Source organism: Bufo bufo, chromosome 1, assembly GCF_905171765.1.
Source record: "Bufo bufo chromosome 1, aBufBuf1.1, whole genome shotgun sequence".
NCBI lineage: Eukaryota > Metazoa > Chordata > Amphibia > Anura > Bufonidae > Bufo > Bufo bufo.
In genome coordinates, this window is record NC_053389.1 from 821,589,035 (window position 1) to 821,609,827 (window position 20,793).

The 20,793-nt window shown below is 41.9% G+C and overlaps 1 protein-coding gene across 1 annotated transcript in view; it reads left to right on the forward strand.

Moving 5' to 3' along the window:
* Positions 1-6,642: 6,642 nt before the first annotated feature.
* Positions 6,643-20,793, forward strand: part of LOC120989507 (olfactory receptor 10A7-like) — a 64,055-nt gene continuing 49,904 nt past the window's right edge. The window contains exon 1 of the mRNA XM_040417659.1: positions 6,643-6,705. Coding sequence (XP_040273593.1) covers positions 6,643-6,705 — 63 coding nt within the window. The remainder of the gene's footprint in view (positions 6,706-20,793) is intronic.

The following is a 20,793-nucleotide window of genomic DNA, read 5'->3' on the forward strand; positions in this document are numbered from 1 at the left end:
AGTAATAAGTGAGGTACACAGGTGGTATAGTGAACCAAACGTTGCTTTACTTAAACAGTCCAACTTTGTACATCAAGATAGTAATGCAGTCCTTTATATCACAAGCTTCACAAGCAGGCTTATTTCACAAGATGGCAGGTATTAATCATGCAAGATACTCAGAGGGTAAATCCATAACACACTCAGAATCAGGTTGTACCTTTCCTCAGAAATAGTGTACACTGTTCTTTTAGAACTCCTGTCTGGTTTCAATCCCAAGGCCCGGATGCCTAAATGCTGGCTTAAATCCTTGGTAAATATATATCTTCCTCCCGTATTAATTCTTGCTTTGCTTTATAGTTCCTCTGCCTATTAGTTTACTTATCTGGGCTGGAAATATCCTTACTTGGCTTGAGGGTAACTGCAGGTTTCTCACAGGAGGTCCTGTCCTTCTACTGGGGTGTCTTCTGAGCTAACTAAGGCTCTCTGGATCTTCAGGCAGGCTAGGATTCTTCACTAGCCTCCTGGTCATAGCTAGCAGCCAGGGCTATCAAGCTGCATGTCAGGAGGAGGCCCTCAGCATATCTCTGGCTGGTGCCTTCTTACTTCTGTATCCACAGACTCCTGACTCTGAACTCCCTCCTCCCTGTCTGGGCCTGAACATTTATACTAGGGGCTCCCTATCTCCCTCTAGTGTCTGGGATGTCTAACTACACCCAACTAGTCCTGCTAAGCATTAACACAGGGGAACCATTGCATATAAAAGCACATAGAAAATACATTAAATGCATAATTAAATACAACATCTCTGTCCCTTGTGAGTTGGAGTAACACGCACACCAATTGACCCTTGTGTAGTGCCCACCTTTACCTAGTGGGACACTACACTAGCCGTGCTAATTAGAACACAGTAGATGTAGCAGAGTCCAGCTTGTACTATCGGCGGCACTGGTTGAATATAGCAGAGTTTAACCCGCTCTCTGGCTTGTGATAACAAGGTGCAAGGGGTCAGTGCAACAGGTGCTAGCCATGCCAGTTGGAACACAATAGATGTAGCAGAGTCCAACCTGTGCTAGCACCAGCACTAGCTCAATTTAGCAGAGTTTAACCCACTCTCTGGCTTGCAGTAACCAGCTATAATGGCACTAAATATAAACAGATTAAAGGGCCATGTACTTCATCCCCCTTGGATCTCTCACATGATGTGTTTCAAAATGGTCGGACAAGGGATGTGTCTCTGATACCCTTTTTGTACGACCTATATACTGTTTTGAACATGGGCATTGCATTAGATAGATCACTGCTGTACTATTGCATGATAAAATCTCTTTCATTTCACATTTAAAATTATTTGAAGTTGATGTTATTTCCTTTGTGTTTCTTTCAAAGTTTGTTTGTTTGCAGTTTTGGCAAGAGCCACATCTAAAAACACCCCTCTCAAATTAGACCACGGGGTTATTAGGGTTTTTGATTTGTATCTTCGTACCGTCGGTGCCACCTGCAATCCCAAATTGGGTGCTCTGGTGTATATTATTTCTTATCTGCCTTTATTAGGGTACTTTCACACTTGCGTTGTTTGATTCCGGCAGGCAGTTCCGTTGCCTGATCAGGCAAACTGTATGCAAACGCATGTCATTTTTCTGACTGATCAGGCATTTTTCAGATAGATCAGAATCCTGATCAGTCTGAAAAATGCCTGATCAGTCTGAAAAATGCATTGCAATACTGGATCCGTTTTTCCGGTGTCATCAGACAAAACGGATCTGGTATTTATTGTTTTCTCATTTTTTAAGGTCTGCGCATGCCGGCATTCTGGTATTTTGAAGCCGGATCCGGCACTAATACATTCCTATGTAAAAAAAATGACGGATCCGGCATTCAGGCAAGTCTTCCGTTTTTTTCGCCGGAGTCAAAATGACTGAACTGAAGACATCCTGATGCATCCTGAACGGATTGCTCTCCATTCAGAAAGTTAGGGGATATGCCTGATCAGTTCTTTTCCGGTATAGAGCCCCTAGGACGGAACTCTATGCCGGAAAATAAAAACACTTAGGTGCCAATGTTTACGGATGATGTACAAATTGATTATTAATATCATCCGTAAACCCTGTGGTCTAATTTGAGAGGCTTTTTGCCGGGGAGACTAATAGTTATAGATACATTTTTACCGCTGTGGTAATATATTACCGTTAGAAGCCATAGTATATTTTTGGAGTACTCCAAGTACAGTTTTAATCATATGCGTTAGCTCCGCATTTTTATATGTTTGCTGTTGCTGGAATGAATAATGATTGATGACATACATAGTAGTATAATTTTGGTGATCATAAATGGTATTTGTATGCAAAAGTACTGCGAGCCAGCCGTTTATTAGATTATTCATGTCTTGCATTAGCCTAACTTTGGTTAAGGACTACATTTTCTCATGAAATATGAAACCACTTCAATACAATATTGTGACATGCTAGCAAAGTGCCACATGTAAGTGTATCATACAGTAGGAATTATACAGGAATTGAACCAGACGTGAACAGAAGGTAAATACATTTCTCTCCAAAATCTTGTCAATCCATTCCTCTACATCTGTATAACCTAAACATGTTTTATTTTGTGTTCACCATTATCATCTTCATATCCCTCAAACTATTCCATTATCACATCATCCCAAAGAGCTATTCATCTCACCTCAACCTTCTCATTTAGGCATAGTCTCCAACCTCTTGCTTTATCCTACTTTCAATGGCTGTCCCTCTCTCTACTTCTCATTACTGCTGGAGACATATCTCCTAATCCTGGACCCCTTTGTCTAATCCCCACCTTTCAATTTTCTCTCCCTCACAGACCCTCTTTTACTAACTGGTCTCATTCCTCTAAGCTCATACCCATTAACCCGTACCCTGCTGCCCCACTCTCTCTATCTGGAGCATTAAGGAAACCTTGTTCCATTTAGAAAAAACTTTCCTACCTCCACCACCTCTTCATTTCTCAGAAACCTACATTTCTTGGCCTCACAGAAACATGGCTGAAAACTACTGACACATCCTCCCTTTTGCATTATCCTATGGGAAACTTCAGTTTAGTCACACTTCCTCCCCAGGCAGACATGGTGGTCAGCCTCCTCTTACCATGTAACTGCTCCTTCAACCCATCTCTACCCTTTCACAACCTCCAAATAGTCGTTATCTACAGTCCAAGAGGCTCTATTTCTTCGTTTTCCTACCATTTCAATACCTGACTTTTCTCTCTGCAGACATCCCCACCATTATCAAGGGAGACTTCAACATTCCTATTGACACACACAACTCAACTGCTTTCAAACTCCTATCTCTTACAATGGTCCTCCACAGTCACCCACAGCAACAAACACATGCTAGACCTTGTCTTCACTTGCCTCTACTCCCTATCTAATTTCTCTGTCTCTCCTCTCCCTTTCTCAGACCACAATCTTCTTACACTCTCACTCAGCTGCCCCATCCAGTCCATAAACTAGCCCTAACTAACCCTAAAACCTCTCCATTCACACACTCTTGGTCTTATCTACCATATCTTCCCTTCTTGACAGTGACACAGCTGTTTCTTTCTACAACACCACAATTACTTCAGCCCTTGACTCAGTCGACCTTCTCACATACACCAGAACCCAGCAAATCAATTGACAACCCTGGCACACTCAACAGACAAAAAAACAGAGACGCGCGCCCAGAGCTGCAGAACGATGCTGGAGGAGAATCCATTCTTAAAGCTGTTCTCAAACAAGCTGTTCTCAAACTCCAGTCTACACTCACCTCTTCTAAACATGGCTACTTTACTACTCTCCTATAATCTCTTTCCCGCAACCCTAAAAAACTGTATAACCTTTAATTCTCTATTCTATCTTCTGGTTCTCCCTCCCACTTCCTTTATTTCAGCTAAAGACTTTGATTCATATTTCAAAGATAAAATCAACTAATTCTGTGAAAGATTCAAACTACACTTTCCCCCTATACACCTTTATACAAACCTTTCCATCTTAATCTCCAAGTCACAGCTCACAACCTGTGCCCTTGACCCAATCCCATCCCACCTCATCTCCAACTTCATCACTATAGTTATCCCTGCCTTCCCTGGACATTCTCTTTATCCAGCTCACCTCATCTCACTACTCCCATTTGCATCAAAACAACTAGAACAATATGTCCATCTCGAACTTTCCTTCCACCTCTCATCCCACTCACTTTTTGATCAACTGCAGTCTGGCTTCAGACCCAATCATTCAGTTAAACTACCCTAACCAAAGTCGCCAATGATCGGCTAACTTCCAAAGCTAAACATCACTACTCTGTGCTCCTCCTCCTTGGTCTATCCTCTGCCTTTGATACTGTTGACCACTCTCTCCTGTTACAAACCATTCTCTACCCTTGGCATCAAAGACCTGGCCCTCTCCTGGATCTCCTTGTAATCCACCAAAAGAACCTTCAGTGTTTCCCATTCATCCACAGCCTGCTCATGGTGCCCTCTCTCTGCTGGTGTCCCTCAAGGCTCTGTCCTGGGTCCCCTACTTTTCTTCATTCGGTGAGGGACAGCTCATAGAGTTCCATGGCTTCCAATACCACCTCTATGCTAACGACACTCAAATCAATCTGTCTGGTCCAGATGTCACTTCCCCGCTACCTAGAATCCCAGAGTGTCTGTCGGCTATATCTTCATTCTTCTCCTGCTTCCTAAAACTCATCATGGAGAAAACTGAATTCATTGTCTTTCCCCAATGTCACTCAGCCCCACTACCTGACCTATTATGATTACATTTAATAGAACAGTGCTTTCTCCAGTCTCGCAGACCCTCTGCCTGTGGATAATATTTTATTCTGTCCTATCCTTTAAGCCACACATTCAAACCCTCACCACCACCTGCCACTTTCAACTTAAAAACATCTCTCATATTCGCTCTTCCTCACCCCTGAATCAACAAAAATGCTAGTGCATGGTCTCATCATCTCCCTGGGCTACTGCAACATTCTCCACTATGGCCTGCCATCTAGCACTCTCACTCCCCTCCAATGTATTCTCAACTCTGCTACCAGGGTAATCCACCTGTCCCCATTTCTCCTCTGCATCCCCCTCTGCCAATCTCTTTACTAGCTCTCCATTGCCCAGCCAATTCAGTTTAGAATACTACCAACTGCATATAAGACCATCCACAACCTTTCCCCTCCTTACATCTCTGACCTGTTTTCTCGATACTTCCCCTCAATTAATCTTCGATCCTCACAGGACCTACTTCTCTGTTCTCTTCTCATCTATTCTTAACAAAATTCACAAGAATTTCTCACATGTCTCTCCCCTATTCTGGAACTCTACATCCAAACATTCAAAACTAACCTGAAACCCCACCTTTTCAGGAAAGCCTACCACACTGCCAAATGAGCAGTATTTAACCCTACCTACTCTATTCTTGCACCATCCCTTGTATATTGTAAGCTGCTGCGGGAATGGTCCTCTCCCCCTTTCTACCAGTCTGTCTATAGTTTATTGTATTTTATATTATGTATGTGTAACTCCTTCCTGATTTTTAGCACCATTAAATTAATGATGCTTTCAAATAAATATTTCATAATAATAATATAAGGTAGACATCTTGTGAGACAACATTGCAAAATTATGTTTTTTTTTTATTTAAAAAATAACATACTTCTGCCATTACATGCTATTTGTATATTTTGGGTTATCCTCATGCTCAAAAGAAGAACTTCATTTGCATATTTCTCAGATATCTTTGGGATTAGAGGAGACCACATTATTGACTTCGTTTGGAAGAAATTACAAAAATAAAATTAAAAAAATCAGCTATTGTTAATAAGAATTTTCAATACCATCCTTCAAATATTGTATATGTACAGTAGTTCTGACTTCAGTTACTCCATGTTTATACCATCACAATGAAATCTTCTTGAAGACTTTCTTGATGTCATCATTTCTTAGGCAGTAAATCACTGGGTTACTTAATGGAGTCACCATGGTATACACAATAGAAATTATTTTTCTTAAGGCAGTGTACTCTCCTCTCTCTGGGGTCAAATAAATGGAAACTAAAGTCCCATAAAATATAGTCACCACTGCTAGATGGGAACCACAGGTAAAGAATGCTTTTTGGCTTCTAGTTTTTGACTGCATCCTGAGAATTGTGTGGACAATATAAGCATAAGACACCACAACTATTAAAAAAGGAAACAAGAGTACGGGAATGCACATGAATGTGGCCAGTAGCCTCATTCTTAGTACATGAGAACAAGACAGTTCTATTAAGGGATTAATGTCACAGAAGAAGTGGTCGATGATGTTTGACCTACAGAACTGAAGCTGGGAGATATTCACAGTTAAAACTAATGCAACAGAAAAGCCAAGAATCCAAGATAAAATAATATATTTCATACAGAGAGAAGAGGTCATGATAGAGTGATAATGTAGAGGTTTACATATGGCCAGATATCTGTCATAGGACATCACTGTCAGAAGAAAACATTCCAGACATTCACAAGCAGTAAAAATAAAATACTGGGTGAAACAAGCTGGAAGAGGCAGAGAGAAGCCATAGTTCAGGATCACATGGAGCGTGGTTGGGGTAATAGCTGAGGTCAGGGTGATGTCCGATGTGGTGAGTTGTGTCAGGAAGAAGTACATGGGACGATGGAGTTCTTTGCTGTAGGACACCAGAACGATGACCAAAAGATTACCACAAATGGCAACAAGGTAAAGAGCGAAAATAAAAATAAAAAAGAGAATTCTGAAACTATTCAGCCCTGGAAAGCCAAGTAGCTGAATTGTAGTTATGTTGTTGACTTCCATTTCATAAAGTAAGATATATTCCAGAAATTCTATTCTGACCATGTAACTTACATTTTTTAAAGATCCAAATGCAATATAACACATACTATTCTACATTATGACAAATGCTCAGTACAGAAGAAATAACAATTTAGGACACAAAGTGAAGTCTTCACACTAGATAGAGAATAGCACGATTGGGAAAGTGACCACAACAAGGTTGGAGGAACTAAGGCTCTGTTCACATTAGTGATATGGATTCCTTTCCTGATAATGTCAGCCATCGAGCTTGTTATATTTACACCCATGCTGGAAAAGAACAACTAATTTATAGTTTATAAGTGCATTGGACATATCTTAATCCTGACAAATCACTTTTGCGAAGCACAAGCCGAAATGTCGTGTAGAGTCACATACAACAATCTGTACTCTAGTTTTCATAGTCCTGACTTATATGAGTCTCCCATTAAGATTCAGCCCATAATGGTGGAATAACAGCCCATTTCAAGCAGATGTGGTTGGGAAAATGAATTTAAACATGACTTGAATAAACACGTCTATCCCAAGATAAAAATTTTTTAAAAAAAATCATATAAGGGCAGACTACATGGACCAGGTGGTCTTTTTCTGCCGTCAATCTTTTTCAATATTTTTCTATTTATATCCAATGTTAAAGCTAGAAAAGCTCTTTTGCTGTAAAAAAAAATGTTACACAATGAACCTCTAAAAACAAACTAGAACATTGACATCAATTAACAGCAGGGAGAGATCTTGGCAATGGTGAAAAAATGAAACAAAATACAATTTTTACGTAAGGATGAAATGATTAAGATAAGACAAGCTGGCTGATATTCCGACTATTATAACCTGGAAGATTAAGCCCTGAGGACAGTCACGTTCTGAGGAGTTTGTACAGTAGTAAATCTCCAAGGAGAAAAAGCATAAAGGAGCAAATGTTGAGGCAAATAACAAATATACATTTTACAAAATGCTTATTTTATAAATTACATTCACAGCCAGGCTTTATATGTAAGTAAAAATACAGAGCATTAAATGTTGTCTTATTTAAAAAATAAGAGTTCTACTTGTGCTTTAGTTAAATGAGTTTTCCCACAAAAGTTTCACTATTCATTAAATATTGTATAAATAAAATAAAGTTTTGAAATAAATTGGCAATTAACTATTGTTCCTTTTTCATGTTCATTACATTTCCTATGTGATAGTGCCCCCTGCTGTTTCTCATGTGATCAAAATTCTAGTCTGTCTTCTTCTGCATTCAGTGATGAAACGATGTTCTCAACAGTTCCTTACTTTTCTCTTCCTCTCATTGCTGGCATAGAGACGTCATAGTGAAGAGGCCCAGACAACATTCATTATCTGCAGGGACAGTGCAGGACCAGTGTAGGGAGATTGTAAGGAGAGTTTTTAGACACTGTAGGGAGGGCATAGTGAGACTTCAGGGACAGTGCAGGCTTAGTGTAATTACCGTGTGCATCTGGTTCACCTCCTGCGCCATTCATACATAATCTGTTCTGTTATACATAGACTTACTGTGAATCAGACTTAGGGGGTCATTTATTAAGCTGAAATACACCTATATTAGGCATATTTCAGGCCTATATTGCGTCACAACACCTAGTTGCGCCACAATCTGCGACTTCCCTCCACTCACGTCAGGTCTAAAAAAGTGGAAGTGGCGTTGGCTAAGAAGCTGTCTTACATTTAAAACTGATGGAGGATCTGCCAAAGTTATAAAGGGGCCAACGCCTCTTCATAACTTGGGCGGAACCACCGCCAGCTTAGGGGCCCCTTAGTCTCAATAGGCAATCTAAATATAGGGGTGTTTATAAAGTTCACTTGCTATGCTAATAATACTTAATCTGTTCTGTTATAGATAAATGCATTGATTAATAGATAAGCAATTCTATCAGGCCCAGATTTGCAAAGCGGGGTGATACACCTGTCTAGTTCTACTGTTTGTGGTGTCTCCACATTGATTAATAGATAAGTGTAAGACACTTTCCTGTTTCGCGGTCCACTGGGGCCCCCAGGAATTCTCGTGGGGCTCAGCCTGCGGGGCACCCCATTGGAGTAGCGGGACAGGTCTTTGGTTCCAACCTTCTTTCCTCCAGACGCAGAGGATGTCCCCTCGTCACAGTCACAGTCCTGGGGATAAATAGATGATGGGATAGATCTCTGTACTGACCCCTGATATATTTATACATAGTAATTAGATCTCCCCTCAGTCGTCTTTTTTCTTAAGTGAATAACCCTAATTTTGATAATCTTTCAGGGTACTGTAGTTGCCCCATTCCAGTTATTACTTTAGTTGCCCTCCTCTGGACCCTCTCCAGCTCTGCTATGTCTGCCTTGTTTACAGGAGCCCATAACTGTACACAGTACTCCATGTGTGGTCTGACTAGCGATTCCGGGGTCCGTGTTGACGCAATCGCGTATCCATGCTGGGCCGCTTGAGCGTCCGTGTGCACGCTCATGAGGAGGTTTGCAAAGTGTTACGCGGTCGAACGTATGCACATCTTATTTGCTACGCCGGCCGCAGACGGGGATTACACCTGTACATAAACTCTAGTAGATTAGAGGTCAGTCATGGGTTAAGGGAACAATGACCAGCCAAGGCCGCACAAGTGTCAGGGATTAGGATAATCATATGGCCTATGAGGAATAGACACATGGCACTCTGTGATTGGCCAGCAGGTGTTTAAGAGGTGATCTCCCTGGCTGGTCAGTGCCCACTGTTGTTTTGACAACCCGGGTGTATGTTGCTGTTCACATTCTTCCAGACTACCTGTGCTTAACCTCTGACTTCCTCAATCCATCTCTAGAGACTGCCTGTGGGAAACTTCTATGTGGAACAGTTTGTCTCGTGTTGGACCGCGGATCGGACCCTGGAAATGTCTCGTCCCTAGGTCCTACGTTACACGGACTATTTCTGTGCATATGAACTTTGGCCTGGTCTGGCTGTCTATTGTGAGTTTTCCTGCACAATTTAATATTTGGATTGATTACCTGCATATGATTTTTGGTCTGGACTGTACTGCCGTCTTTTAATAAATCCACCATTGTTTAAACTCTGTCTGGTTGTTTGGGGTTCTGCACCATTACAATAAGCAATTCTATTAGGCCCGATTCACAAATTGGGTTGATACACCTGTCTCATTCTACTGTTTGTGGCGTGTCCACATTGATTAAAAGATAAGCAATACTATTAGGCCCTGATTCACACTGTGGGCAGTGCAAATAAATTGATTCTTAGCAGAGTTGTCCATGAGTTGATCATTGTTTTCTGACCGAAAAATTATTCTTTTATCTGGAAACGTATTCTTTTAGCGAAAATATTAGTCTTATAACGAAACTAATTGTATTTTAGCAAATAAATTAGTCTTTTACCTAACACATTAATCCTTTACTAAATAAATGAGTCTGCTCCAGTATTCCAATCCCCGATCCCTATGACGAACGACATTGAGCAAGTAACGCGCACCTGTCGGCAAATGGTAGGCACACTGTGGCCCCTTCAGTGCAGCGTGTGTGTAGACATGTAAGGGCATCACAAAACAGTTAGTGCTAAACGCCACTTGGCCCTCCAGGAAGTTGGACGAGACCACCTGGGGTCAAATAACTCCATGTATTTGGATTAAAACAAGATGGGCTGAATTTGCTGGATGTAGACCTCCCAAGTGTCCCTCTTTTGGAGAGACAATACCTATTTTTGACCCAAGTCCCTCTGTTCCTCTTTTCTCCATAAATGTCCCTCTTTTTGATCTGAGGTATACATTTTAATTATTCCATTTACAATATTGATTTAGAAAGTGTTTGTTTAGTTCCTATCTGTATATTAGAGCCCACCTTGTATATTATTACATTATTTGATGCTATTTAAATTGTAAAAATGTATATATTCAGATAATTTTTGCGTTATTCTGTAAGAGAAAACTATTGAAGCGTATAGATATGCATGAAAAATGGATCTTTCACACCAATGAGCCATAAGTGTCCCTCTTTGAACGTCCAAAAAGTTGGGAGGTATGCAAATGGATGAAACCTGGCACCTGGATTATTGCCATATGGGAAGAGTGTCGTTGGTTATTGGAATCAACCACACAAATCACTCCACCAACTCGATCCAAATTAATTGTAGCTAATACGTTCTTTTAGTCAGTGTTTGGTCAGTGTTTTGCATCAGTATTTGAGACATAATCGTGGGTCCAAAACACAGATGAGATACAAATAATTTGATTACATTTTATCTCTGTTTTGGACCCACTCCTGTTTTTGGCTTACAATTACTGATCAAATACTGATGCAAAACACTGACAAAATACTGGGTCAGTCTGAAAGAGGCTTTATGGATGTTCAAAATACAGAATAGTTTTTTTTTTGTTTTATGTTCTTGTGATGGATCAGAAGAACGGAAACATAAACAGTGATGTGACAGCCTTACTGCCACTACTGCTGCCCCCCTCCCCACACTGTCATGGGGCCACTTTTATCACTGTTACTTCCACCACTACTGCTGCCACCACTGTCCTCACTTATGGGACTATAGCTGCTGCTGCTTTTGCTACCTTCCCCGCTCTGTCATAGAGCTGCTACTTGAATCTTGGGGCACCGCACGGTTAGGTCCAAGGCAATAAATTAGACCTGATGCTTTTATTGACCTCTAAAACTGAAGCACAGTAATTCTACAGCTAACAGAAAGGATTAGCTATGAATCTTTCTGCCCTGCACAGTGATGTAGACGGCAGAAAAATACAACTGCCTGTAATACTGATGACACAGGACCTACAGAACAGATTAATTATGAATGTGGGTGGACTATAATGTAATGCACCTGGCAATACTATCTCCCTGCAGTCTCCCTGCACTGTCCCTGCAGTTTAAGTTCCAAGCCTTCACACTGAGATTGGACCATCAACTGGGATGCATACAGTATGATTAGGCAGAGTGACCTGCGTATACCAGTTTTATCTCAATTCATGACACATAAATTCAGAACTAATCAAATCTCTTGAAGAACTTCTGCAAATCATCCATATCAAATTTTTCCAAACTTTGCTTATCTCTACCTGAAAGGAAGTACATGGGGGGGGGGGGGGTGTATCCGGATTGGCTCACAGGCTACGCATGTATGAGCCAATCAGTGCTGCAGCAGGCAGGTAGGTGCCCTCAGAAAACAAGCAGAACTTCATTCTGTGCTTAAAGGGGAAGTGGATGGGTCTATGGGACAGTGTACAGTCACTATCAAGCTTCTATTCTAGTGTGAGGGACAGTGAAGGGAAAAGCTAGAAAGAAAAATAATTGTGTACAGTAGTTAAGGGCAGTGAAAGCTTTGAGTCAGGGAGTGAGGAGCAGAGGCTGGGTGTGCCTGGCATAGGCAGTACATTCAAGCTGCAGATACTGCCTTATAATACTGCTACGGCTGCTGCAGAACCTCAAAATCAGCTATTTTTTATCATTTGAACAGAAAGGCAGGAGGGGAGCATTAACCAAAATAGAAGTGTACAATGTGTGTTTTACAATCCAGAGAAGGGGGGAACTAACTCTCCTTAGGGAGAGAGCACCTTAATCAGTGTGAGGAGACTTATAGGCCATACATGCTCCTCTAGAATTCCTGGAGAAAAGGGATGCAAATGAGCTCTTAACAAGCTCTGCCTCTAATGCCACCAGATGTGAGGCAGCGATCCTATAAGTCAATGTTCAGCTCTTAAAATAAGCCTTGAGAAATGACTTGGATATTTAATAAGCCAGCACCTCATCTACAGACAGCTGTTTCAGGGTGATTGCCCCTCATCAGTGCAGAGCAGAGAGTAATGGCTTAACTGGGTGAGAGGCCTGTGTCCAGGTAAGGGGGGAACTAACTCTCCTTAGGGAGAGAGCACCTTAATCAGTGTGAGGAGACTTATAGGCTATACATGCTCCTCTGGAATTCTGGGAGAGAAGGTATGAAAATGAGCTCTTAACAAGCAAGAGTTAGTTCCCCCCTTACCTGGACACAGGCCTCTGACCCAGTTAAGCCATTATTCTCTGCTCTGCACTGATGAGGGGCAATCACCCTGAAACAGCTGTCTGCAGATGAGGTGCTGGCTTATTAAATATCCAAGTCATGTCTCAAGGCTTATTTTAAGAGCTGAACATTGACTTGTAGGATAGCTGCCTTACATCTGGTGGCATTATAGGCAGAGCTTGTTAAGAGCTAATTTGCATCCCTTCTCTCCCACAATCCAGAGAGTACCACTTCAAATCTCTGAATGAAAACACCTGAAATAGTAGGCTGAATCTGTGACATGCAATCTCCATACATTGAATAAGTTAAATTGTTGGTGTGTATAGGAAGAATTAAATGGAATACAAGCATACAATGCATGTTTTACAATCCAGAGTACTGGAGTACTGGATTCAGTACCTGAAATATTATGCTAAATTGAGTGACAGGGCATCTACAGAAAGTTCAAGTGTTGGTGTGGGATGGAAGAAAAGGAGGGGGGGGGATTAACCACAATACAAGTGTACAATATGTGTTTTACAATCCAGATGATATTTTTTTTTTCAAACCCTTCTTCCCCGGCCAAGTTTTCACCTGCCTGACCAGGCCATTTTTTACAAATCTGAAATGTGTCACTCTATGTGGTAATTATTTTGTAATGATTTTACTTATCCAAGCATTCTGAGAATGTTTTCACATGACACATTGTCCTTCATGAGAGTTGTAAATTTGAGTCAATATATTTCACCTTTATTTATAAACAAACAACAATACCAAAGATTTGGGAAAATTCACATTTTTAAAAGTTTCAATTTGTCTACTTTTAGTGAAACCTCATAAAATAGTTATTACTTCCCCTTATGTCTACTTTATGTTGGCATCATTTTTTAAATCCAAAGCAGCTGGGAAGACCAAATTCCTCCTATCCACATGAGCACTCAGACAATCACTGCAAGTTGGCCACGTTGCCTCTCTGTGTCCTAGTTTCCTTCTCCTGTAATCCCTCTCATAGACAAACCAGAGAAGATCCAAGATAGTGAAGTACTGCAACACTAGGTTCAGCCAAGGATATTTATTATACTTACAGGATATTATATAAAACACGCATATAATAAAACCAGAAGTCCTGGTAAGTCCGACCCAGGTCTTGCCACACTTTTTTAAAGTCCTTAGTATCTTCCATGTTATTCGATCTTAAATGACACCCCTAGATGCATATGGGTGGGTCTTACATAGCTCATTCAAATGTTAAAATGGCCAATTACTTATAAATCACAAGTACCAATAAATAAAACAAACAGACATGTATTGCAAATGTAAAATTACTACTAAAAATGCATTTAAAATTCATAAAACAATTTCAATTAGCCCACATTCACACACTTCTTCAGTTCATACAGTAAATGCAATCCACCTCTTTTTGATTGATTTGTTTTACTGGATCTCCATCTCTCCATTTCTTTACCACTAAATCGACACTGATACATTTCAGCCCTCTAGAATTTTTAACATGAACTTTTTTTTTAAATGCAGAGAAACACTATGTGATTCCAATCTCTTTTTTAGTATTACCTATGTGTTCTTGTACACATGTTTTTAATTTTCATAGGTTTCTTCCCAAGTACTGGAGGCCACAAGAGCACATCCACACTGAATTCTGGCCATTCATTTCAATGTTCTCTATTAATCAGCATCACTTATCATCTCTGTGTTCAGGAAACATACAGCAAGTTCTTTATTGTGCATTTTTTCATGCAGCCCTGATCCCATAATGGTGAAGAAAAGTGCTCATTAGAGACTCCAGACTTAAGTTGCTGCTGATGAAGCTGGTGCTACTCCTGCTCCTCAACCCCACTCCAGCAGTCATGACAGTGGAATGTGAGTTCAGAGCCCCCCCCCCCAGTCAGATCTTAGTGAAGATAGGTGATTGTGCACATAGGCAGCAACCAACTAACTACATAGGATGTCTCGATAGTAGCCGAGTTTATCCTCCCTCTCAGCAGGTGGGAAAAAAGTCCCAATTATGGACTGGTATTGAGTGTCTAACATGGTGGAGAGTCAGTAGTCATCCTTCTGTGGAATGGTGATAAAACGGTTGTCACTACACAAGCAACCGAGCATGCATCTGGCCATTTGGGCAAAGAATCTCAGACACACAGTACTCCCTTCCTCCATCTTCACTGCATACTGCCACGGAGTGTCCTGGTTTTCTGCCTGGCCTTCCTTCTCCTCCTCCAGTTCAGCTCAGGTGGACGTGAAATGTAGGCGCCATGTCTGTTGTTCCCTGGCCAGCCAGATTTATCAGCATGTGCTCCAGGACATGAAGGAGTGGAGTGACGTCATTCATCCTGTAATCCTGGTGACTAACAAATAAAGTGGCCTCCTCAAAGGGCCTGAGCAAACAGCAGGTGTCACGCATGAGCTGCCACTGGCTAACATCGAAGTTACACAGAGGAGTGCCTCTGTCCACTTGCATCATCAAGAAATTGTTTACGGCCTCCCTCTGCTCATACAGTCGGTCCAACATGTGTAGGGTTTTGTTCCAATGGGTGGAAACATCGCATATCAGGCGATGTTGTGGAACGCTATTCTGCCTTTGGGGCTCAAGTTTTGCAGTGTAATAAGTGGCTGAAGTTTATGCACAGTTTCCTGGTCATTTTCAGGATGTCTTGCAATTGGGTGGAAGACTTCAGGAACCACTTTATAACCAGATTAAAGACATTCACCATGCAGGGAGCATGGGTCAGCCGTCCTTGATGCAGCACCAACACAATGTTCAGTTAGTGAGGAGAGACCCAGGATTCAATTTTCTCTTGAAGTACGCAGAACAGTTTCTCCCCAGTGTGACTCTGTTGGTCCAGGCAAACCAGGTGAACAGCAACGTGGCACCACCGTGCTCTGCATAGGTGGTATGCTAGAGGAGCACTCCAAATTGTGCCTGCAGTGGAGGCTGAGGACGAGGATATTATTATTATTATTATTTATTTGAGGAGGCAGAGGAGGACATTGGTGCAGGTCTCACATCTTGAGAAGGCGGAGACGGCAGTGCTGTCACCTGGCCAAGTTTCAAGTATGGCTGGGCAGGAGCAACATTTACCCTGTGGGCCGCAAAGGACATATACATATTTTCATTGACCGTAGTTACAGCTCCACACATTGGCGCTGCCGTAAACTTTAGCAGACACCGACAGGCTGAAGGACTGGCCCAACATATGTGTGCAGGGCTGGTACAGCATTTTTGAAGAAGTAATGATGGCTTGAAACGCTACACCTTGCCTCGGCACAAGCCATCAGATCTCTGAAAAGTGCTCCACATAGAAAGGGAGGGACTGTAATACCAGCAACTTGGCCAGGAGCAGGTTCAGCTTCTGCGCCGTTGGAGGAATGCACGCATACTGTTGTCTATTTGCAATCGCCTCAGTGATCAATCGTTGGCAAAAAGCGTGATGAGGAGTAGGAGGGGAAGGAGCAGGAGCATCAGGACCAGTAGATAATGAAAATGAAATGTAGCTCCCTTTTGCTAAGGTGGTGGAGCCTTGACTGCTGGAGAAGGGGTGAGGGCCACTGGGTGATGCAACGGTTGCTGCATCAGGATGTACCACTACATTAGCACCATGGTTTTCCCAGGCCACTTTATGGCGATGCTGCATGTGTTGACGCAGGGCAGTGTTGCCAACATTGGCACCCTGGAATCGCTTTACCTTCTGCCCACATATTCTACAAACAGCTATGCTGACATCCTCCGGTGACCGGTCTACCGCATGCACGTTTGGCTGCACACCTCACACCGCTGCTACCCTGCTGACTCACGGCCACACTAGAACCCTGCTGGCTCAGCTGTTGCCTCACGTGTAATCTTCCACCCTCATCCCCTAATGATGATTATGCCCCCTGTTGACCCGACTCCCACGTGCGATAGGCTACATCATCATCCACTACTGTCTGCACGTCACTGACATTACTCAAGGCCGCACAGTTTCTCACCGCTCGCAACAGCTGCTCCCACGCAACACATTGTTGCTACTTACCCGACTATCAGAGTAAGCAGGGAATCTCTGCTTCACATCTTGGCTGGGCAGTGGCTGCTGACTGTCCTCAGTAAGCTTGTCCTCGCTGAAAAGTGGAGCACAGCCAACAGCATACAATACTTCCCAAGCAGAAAGAACAGAAAATGAAAGAAGCAGGTTCAAGACAGGTGGGGGCATGGGCCATGCCAACTAAGCATGGTGTCAGAGGAACCCACCAACTCCTGGCTGGGGGTGCCTGATGTCAGTTAAGATGATGTTGAAGACCAAGTCAACCATTCAAGGACAGCTGGGTTGCTGGTCTGGCTTGTCGCTGAGACTGCTGCTATCACTCTCCTTCTTCTGCTACTACTTCTGCCAGCTCCAGAAACACTTTTGCCACTTTTAAATATAAACCGGCCGTCGACACAAGTTACATGCCTGCGGTGTGCTGATCCGCCCCATGCCCTTATCGATGTATTGTAAGAATTCTGGAATAAAGAAACCCATCTTTAGTAAGTGCCGCTTTTTTGTTTTTCTTCAATATAACACTCTCCTATTGGTCCCTGATCTCTCCCAGCACTGTGTATAATGCCTCCCTATCCTTTCCCTAGACTATGAATTTCCTACAAGATAAACAGCTCAATCTTTTTTTTTTTTTTTTTCAATAAAGTCTTTCCTAATCACTGTCCCTAGTGCCTGTAACGTCTCTCCCTGCACTATGTTCACTGGAACATGGTGGAGACCAAGCAGGCTGACAGTTTTTATAAGGTTGTGACATCACAAGGGCTGGCTATCTGCTGATTGGCTGTCTGCATGGCATTGTGGGTGCTCCCTCGTTCCCGGGCTTCTTACTTTCACTTTGTAACATGTGCAGAAGTCATTTTAGATTTTCTTTTTATTTGTTACCAGAAAGCGTGAGGAAATTCGACTTCGGGACTTATCACATTTTTCCTAAAATTCGGATCGAATTCCATTTTGTCAATTTATATTCACTCCTCTCTATTCATAAGCTGTACTTCTTGAACCATCCCCTGTGAAATTAGCATAAGCATCTGCTCTAAAATAAATATCAAGGGAGTGACATTGTTGATGCAGCATTTGTGCCTACTGACAAATCTGGTGGCCTGTTTAAAGGACCTGAGTACTTGACAGGTGTCATGGATGAGCTGCCACTGCCTGTCCTCCAAACATCACATCCTCCCTGCTGAGGTGGTCTGGTACATGAGAAAATCATTCACTGCTTCATGCTCCTCCTAAAGATGCTATAGCATGAGCAAGGTTGAATGCCAGCAAGTTTCAATGTTACTAATCAAGCGTTGTAATGGCCGAATGATCTTTCACTGCAAGTCCTGCTGTATAAGAATGGTTGAAATGCCAAATAACATTCTCCTAAACATTGTCAGCACCCTCTGCAAGCCACAGTTTTTTTTTGGTTTTGTTTTTCTTAAAGCACTACATTTATCAGTTACACCTTGCAGGAAGCATATGTTATTTCCCCCTGGTTCAGCATGGCCATGACTTTCCTTCCATTGTTGCTGACCACCTTGCCCAGTTGTACTCTGCCCTGCTTCTGTTGGGAATAGGATGACATCCATGGAGGAGGACTTGAATGAAGCATATAAATGCCTATTGTGCAAACCAGACCAATACAAATGTGACCATGTTAATTGGGCTTGGCCTTGTTGTTATGGTGATGTCTCAGTTTTTCGTAATCTTGGGATATTATAGCCGTACGTTGTGTCTGCTCTTTATTGCTGCCCCTATCACCACCCTCCTCTGATGTTTCCTCATCCTTAGCATGCCGATCTGGCTCCCAGGTCCTGTCCAACACATTGCCATTATGATTCTCACTCTCCATACCACTTTCACCAGACTGTGATAGGTCAACTTGGGCTCCTCCCCCTCCCCAATACTGATTCCCAAATTCCTGTTCTGTATTTGACCCGAGTGCCACTTTCACTACCAATGCCCCTACCGTCAACAACACTATGGCTATAGGTGCCACTACTAGCACCACCACCACAGCTATGCTTTGGGTCCTGTGCCTTTCCCTGAACCTCCTCTTTATGGACTGTTCTCACAAAATTAATCATAAGGGAGACTATTTTGAGTATTTTCCATAGCACATGTGGTTTTGTTGGCTATTCTTAGGGGAAAAAAAGGTGGAGGAAGTGATGACAGAGGATGAAACTGAAAGGATTCTCTGGGGTTGCAATGAGGAGGAGCAGGAGGAATGTTGTGACCCCTGGTCTAAGGCATGGTGTCAGACTCAGAGGTGAAATCTACCATATCCTGGTGTGAATGAGAGGAGAAGTAATCTAATCAGTCCACAATTTCATGCTCTGTAGTCTGCAGTAATACGTTTTTAATTTTGTATAAATATAACCAGGATGTGATCTCAGCGAAAAATTCTATAGTCAGACTCAGTATGATACAGTATGTGTACGGCAGCCATCTCACAGTTAATCACACATTGTCCTTCTAAGCTCACTTCTCTCCATTCCTCCTGTGGTTTCTCTCCTCAGTCAGCATAGTAGATGATGAAACTGAATCATTGGGAATGAACATTGTTAAAGATAATGAATCAGGAACGTCCTTATGAAATGAATTATTTCAGATTTTAATAGAAATGATTATCGTTTGAATTAGAATTTGTGTTAATTTCCCACTTCCAATACAGCACAATATTGATGATGTAATTCAGTGTAAATGTTTCTTCTTCTAAGGCCTCATGCACACAACAGTGTTTTTTCACTGTCAGTGATTTGGCTTCAGTGGTCCATGTCCAATTTTGCTTCAGTTGTGTTTCCTTGTGTCTTCCTTTTTTTTTGTCTGACAGGGGAAAAAAAAGGAAGGTTAATGAAAAGTGTAATTTTATTGCACCAAGGTCTTGTAGAAAAAAACGGACACGGACAGGGACATGGATGACATACCAGTTGTGCATCCGTTTTTTTTGACGGACCCATTGACTTGAATGGGTCCGTCCTCCATTTTCCACTGACAAGAATAGGACAGATTATATATATATTTTTTTTTTATAAATATTTTTACTGTTTAAATTTTACAACAAAAATAGCGAATAAGCAAGCAAATGGTGACAGACACTAAAATGTGTCACATGGTATTACCTTACAATCAATATTGTGGAAAACAATAGAGATAATAAAATAATAATAAATTATAATAGTAATAAAAATAATAAGAGAACAGAACGTGTGGATTTCTGCTCAATACGACAAATATCATTTTATATCACATGGGTAACATCACCCAAGTGATTAGATACACAGAGATGATTTCCTAAAGACCTGCCAGGGTTTCCACAGAGTGCTGAAGAATCTGTAAGAGTTATTTTCCCAAGCAGACATTTCTCAGAACCTGTAGATGGAATCAATTTTGTTAAGCCAATGTTCAATTGGGGGAAGGTCGTGGGTCAACCAGTATTTAGGTATTAATAATCGGGCAGCTGACAACAAATTTCTTGAATAATTTAAGTGATATGGGGAAGAAAAGGTGAGAGTGCAGGCCCAGGAGAGCCAACTTGGGACAGGGAGGAAGAAGTGTACCACAGATTGAGTTGCAGAGTGTAAAAATTTAGGACCACCATAGGTTAATTAATGGACAAGTCCACCAAATGTGGTAAAACGTCCCTTTCCCGGATTCACATCTCCAGCATACGTCAGAACCCAAGGAAGAAAAGCGGCAAGTTATATCTGGTGTTTTGTACCACCTAGTGAGGACTTTATACCAGTTTTCCTGGATTCTGACGCATCTGGATGAAGAATGGGGTTCTATATAGAGGCGGTATTGATCTTCTAAGGTAATCGGTGAACCCAAGTCCCTCTCCCAAGAGCCAATAAAGGATGGTTTAGGCATATTAACAGGAGAAGTGAGTTTCCTATAGATGAGGGAGATGAGTTTCCGGGGAGGAGGGTTTGTACAGATGAGGTTCTCAAACCAAGTTAGGGGCCTAAGCAACTCGCTATATTGGAAGTTATCAGA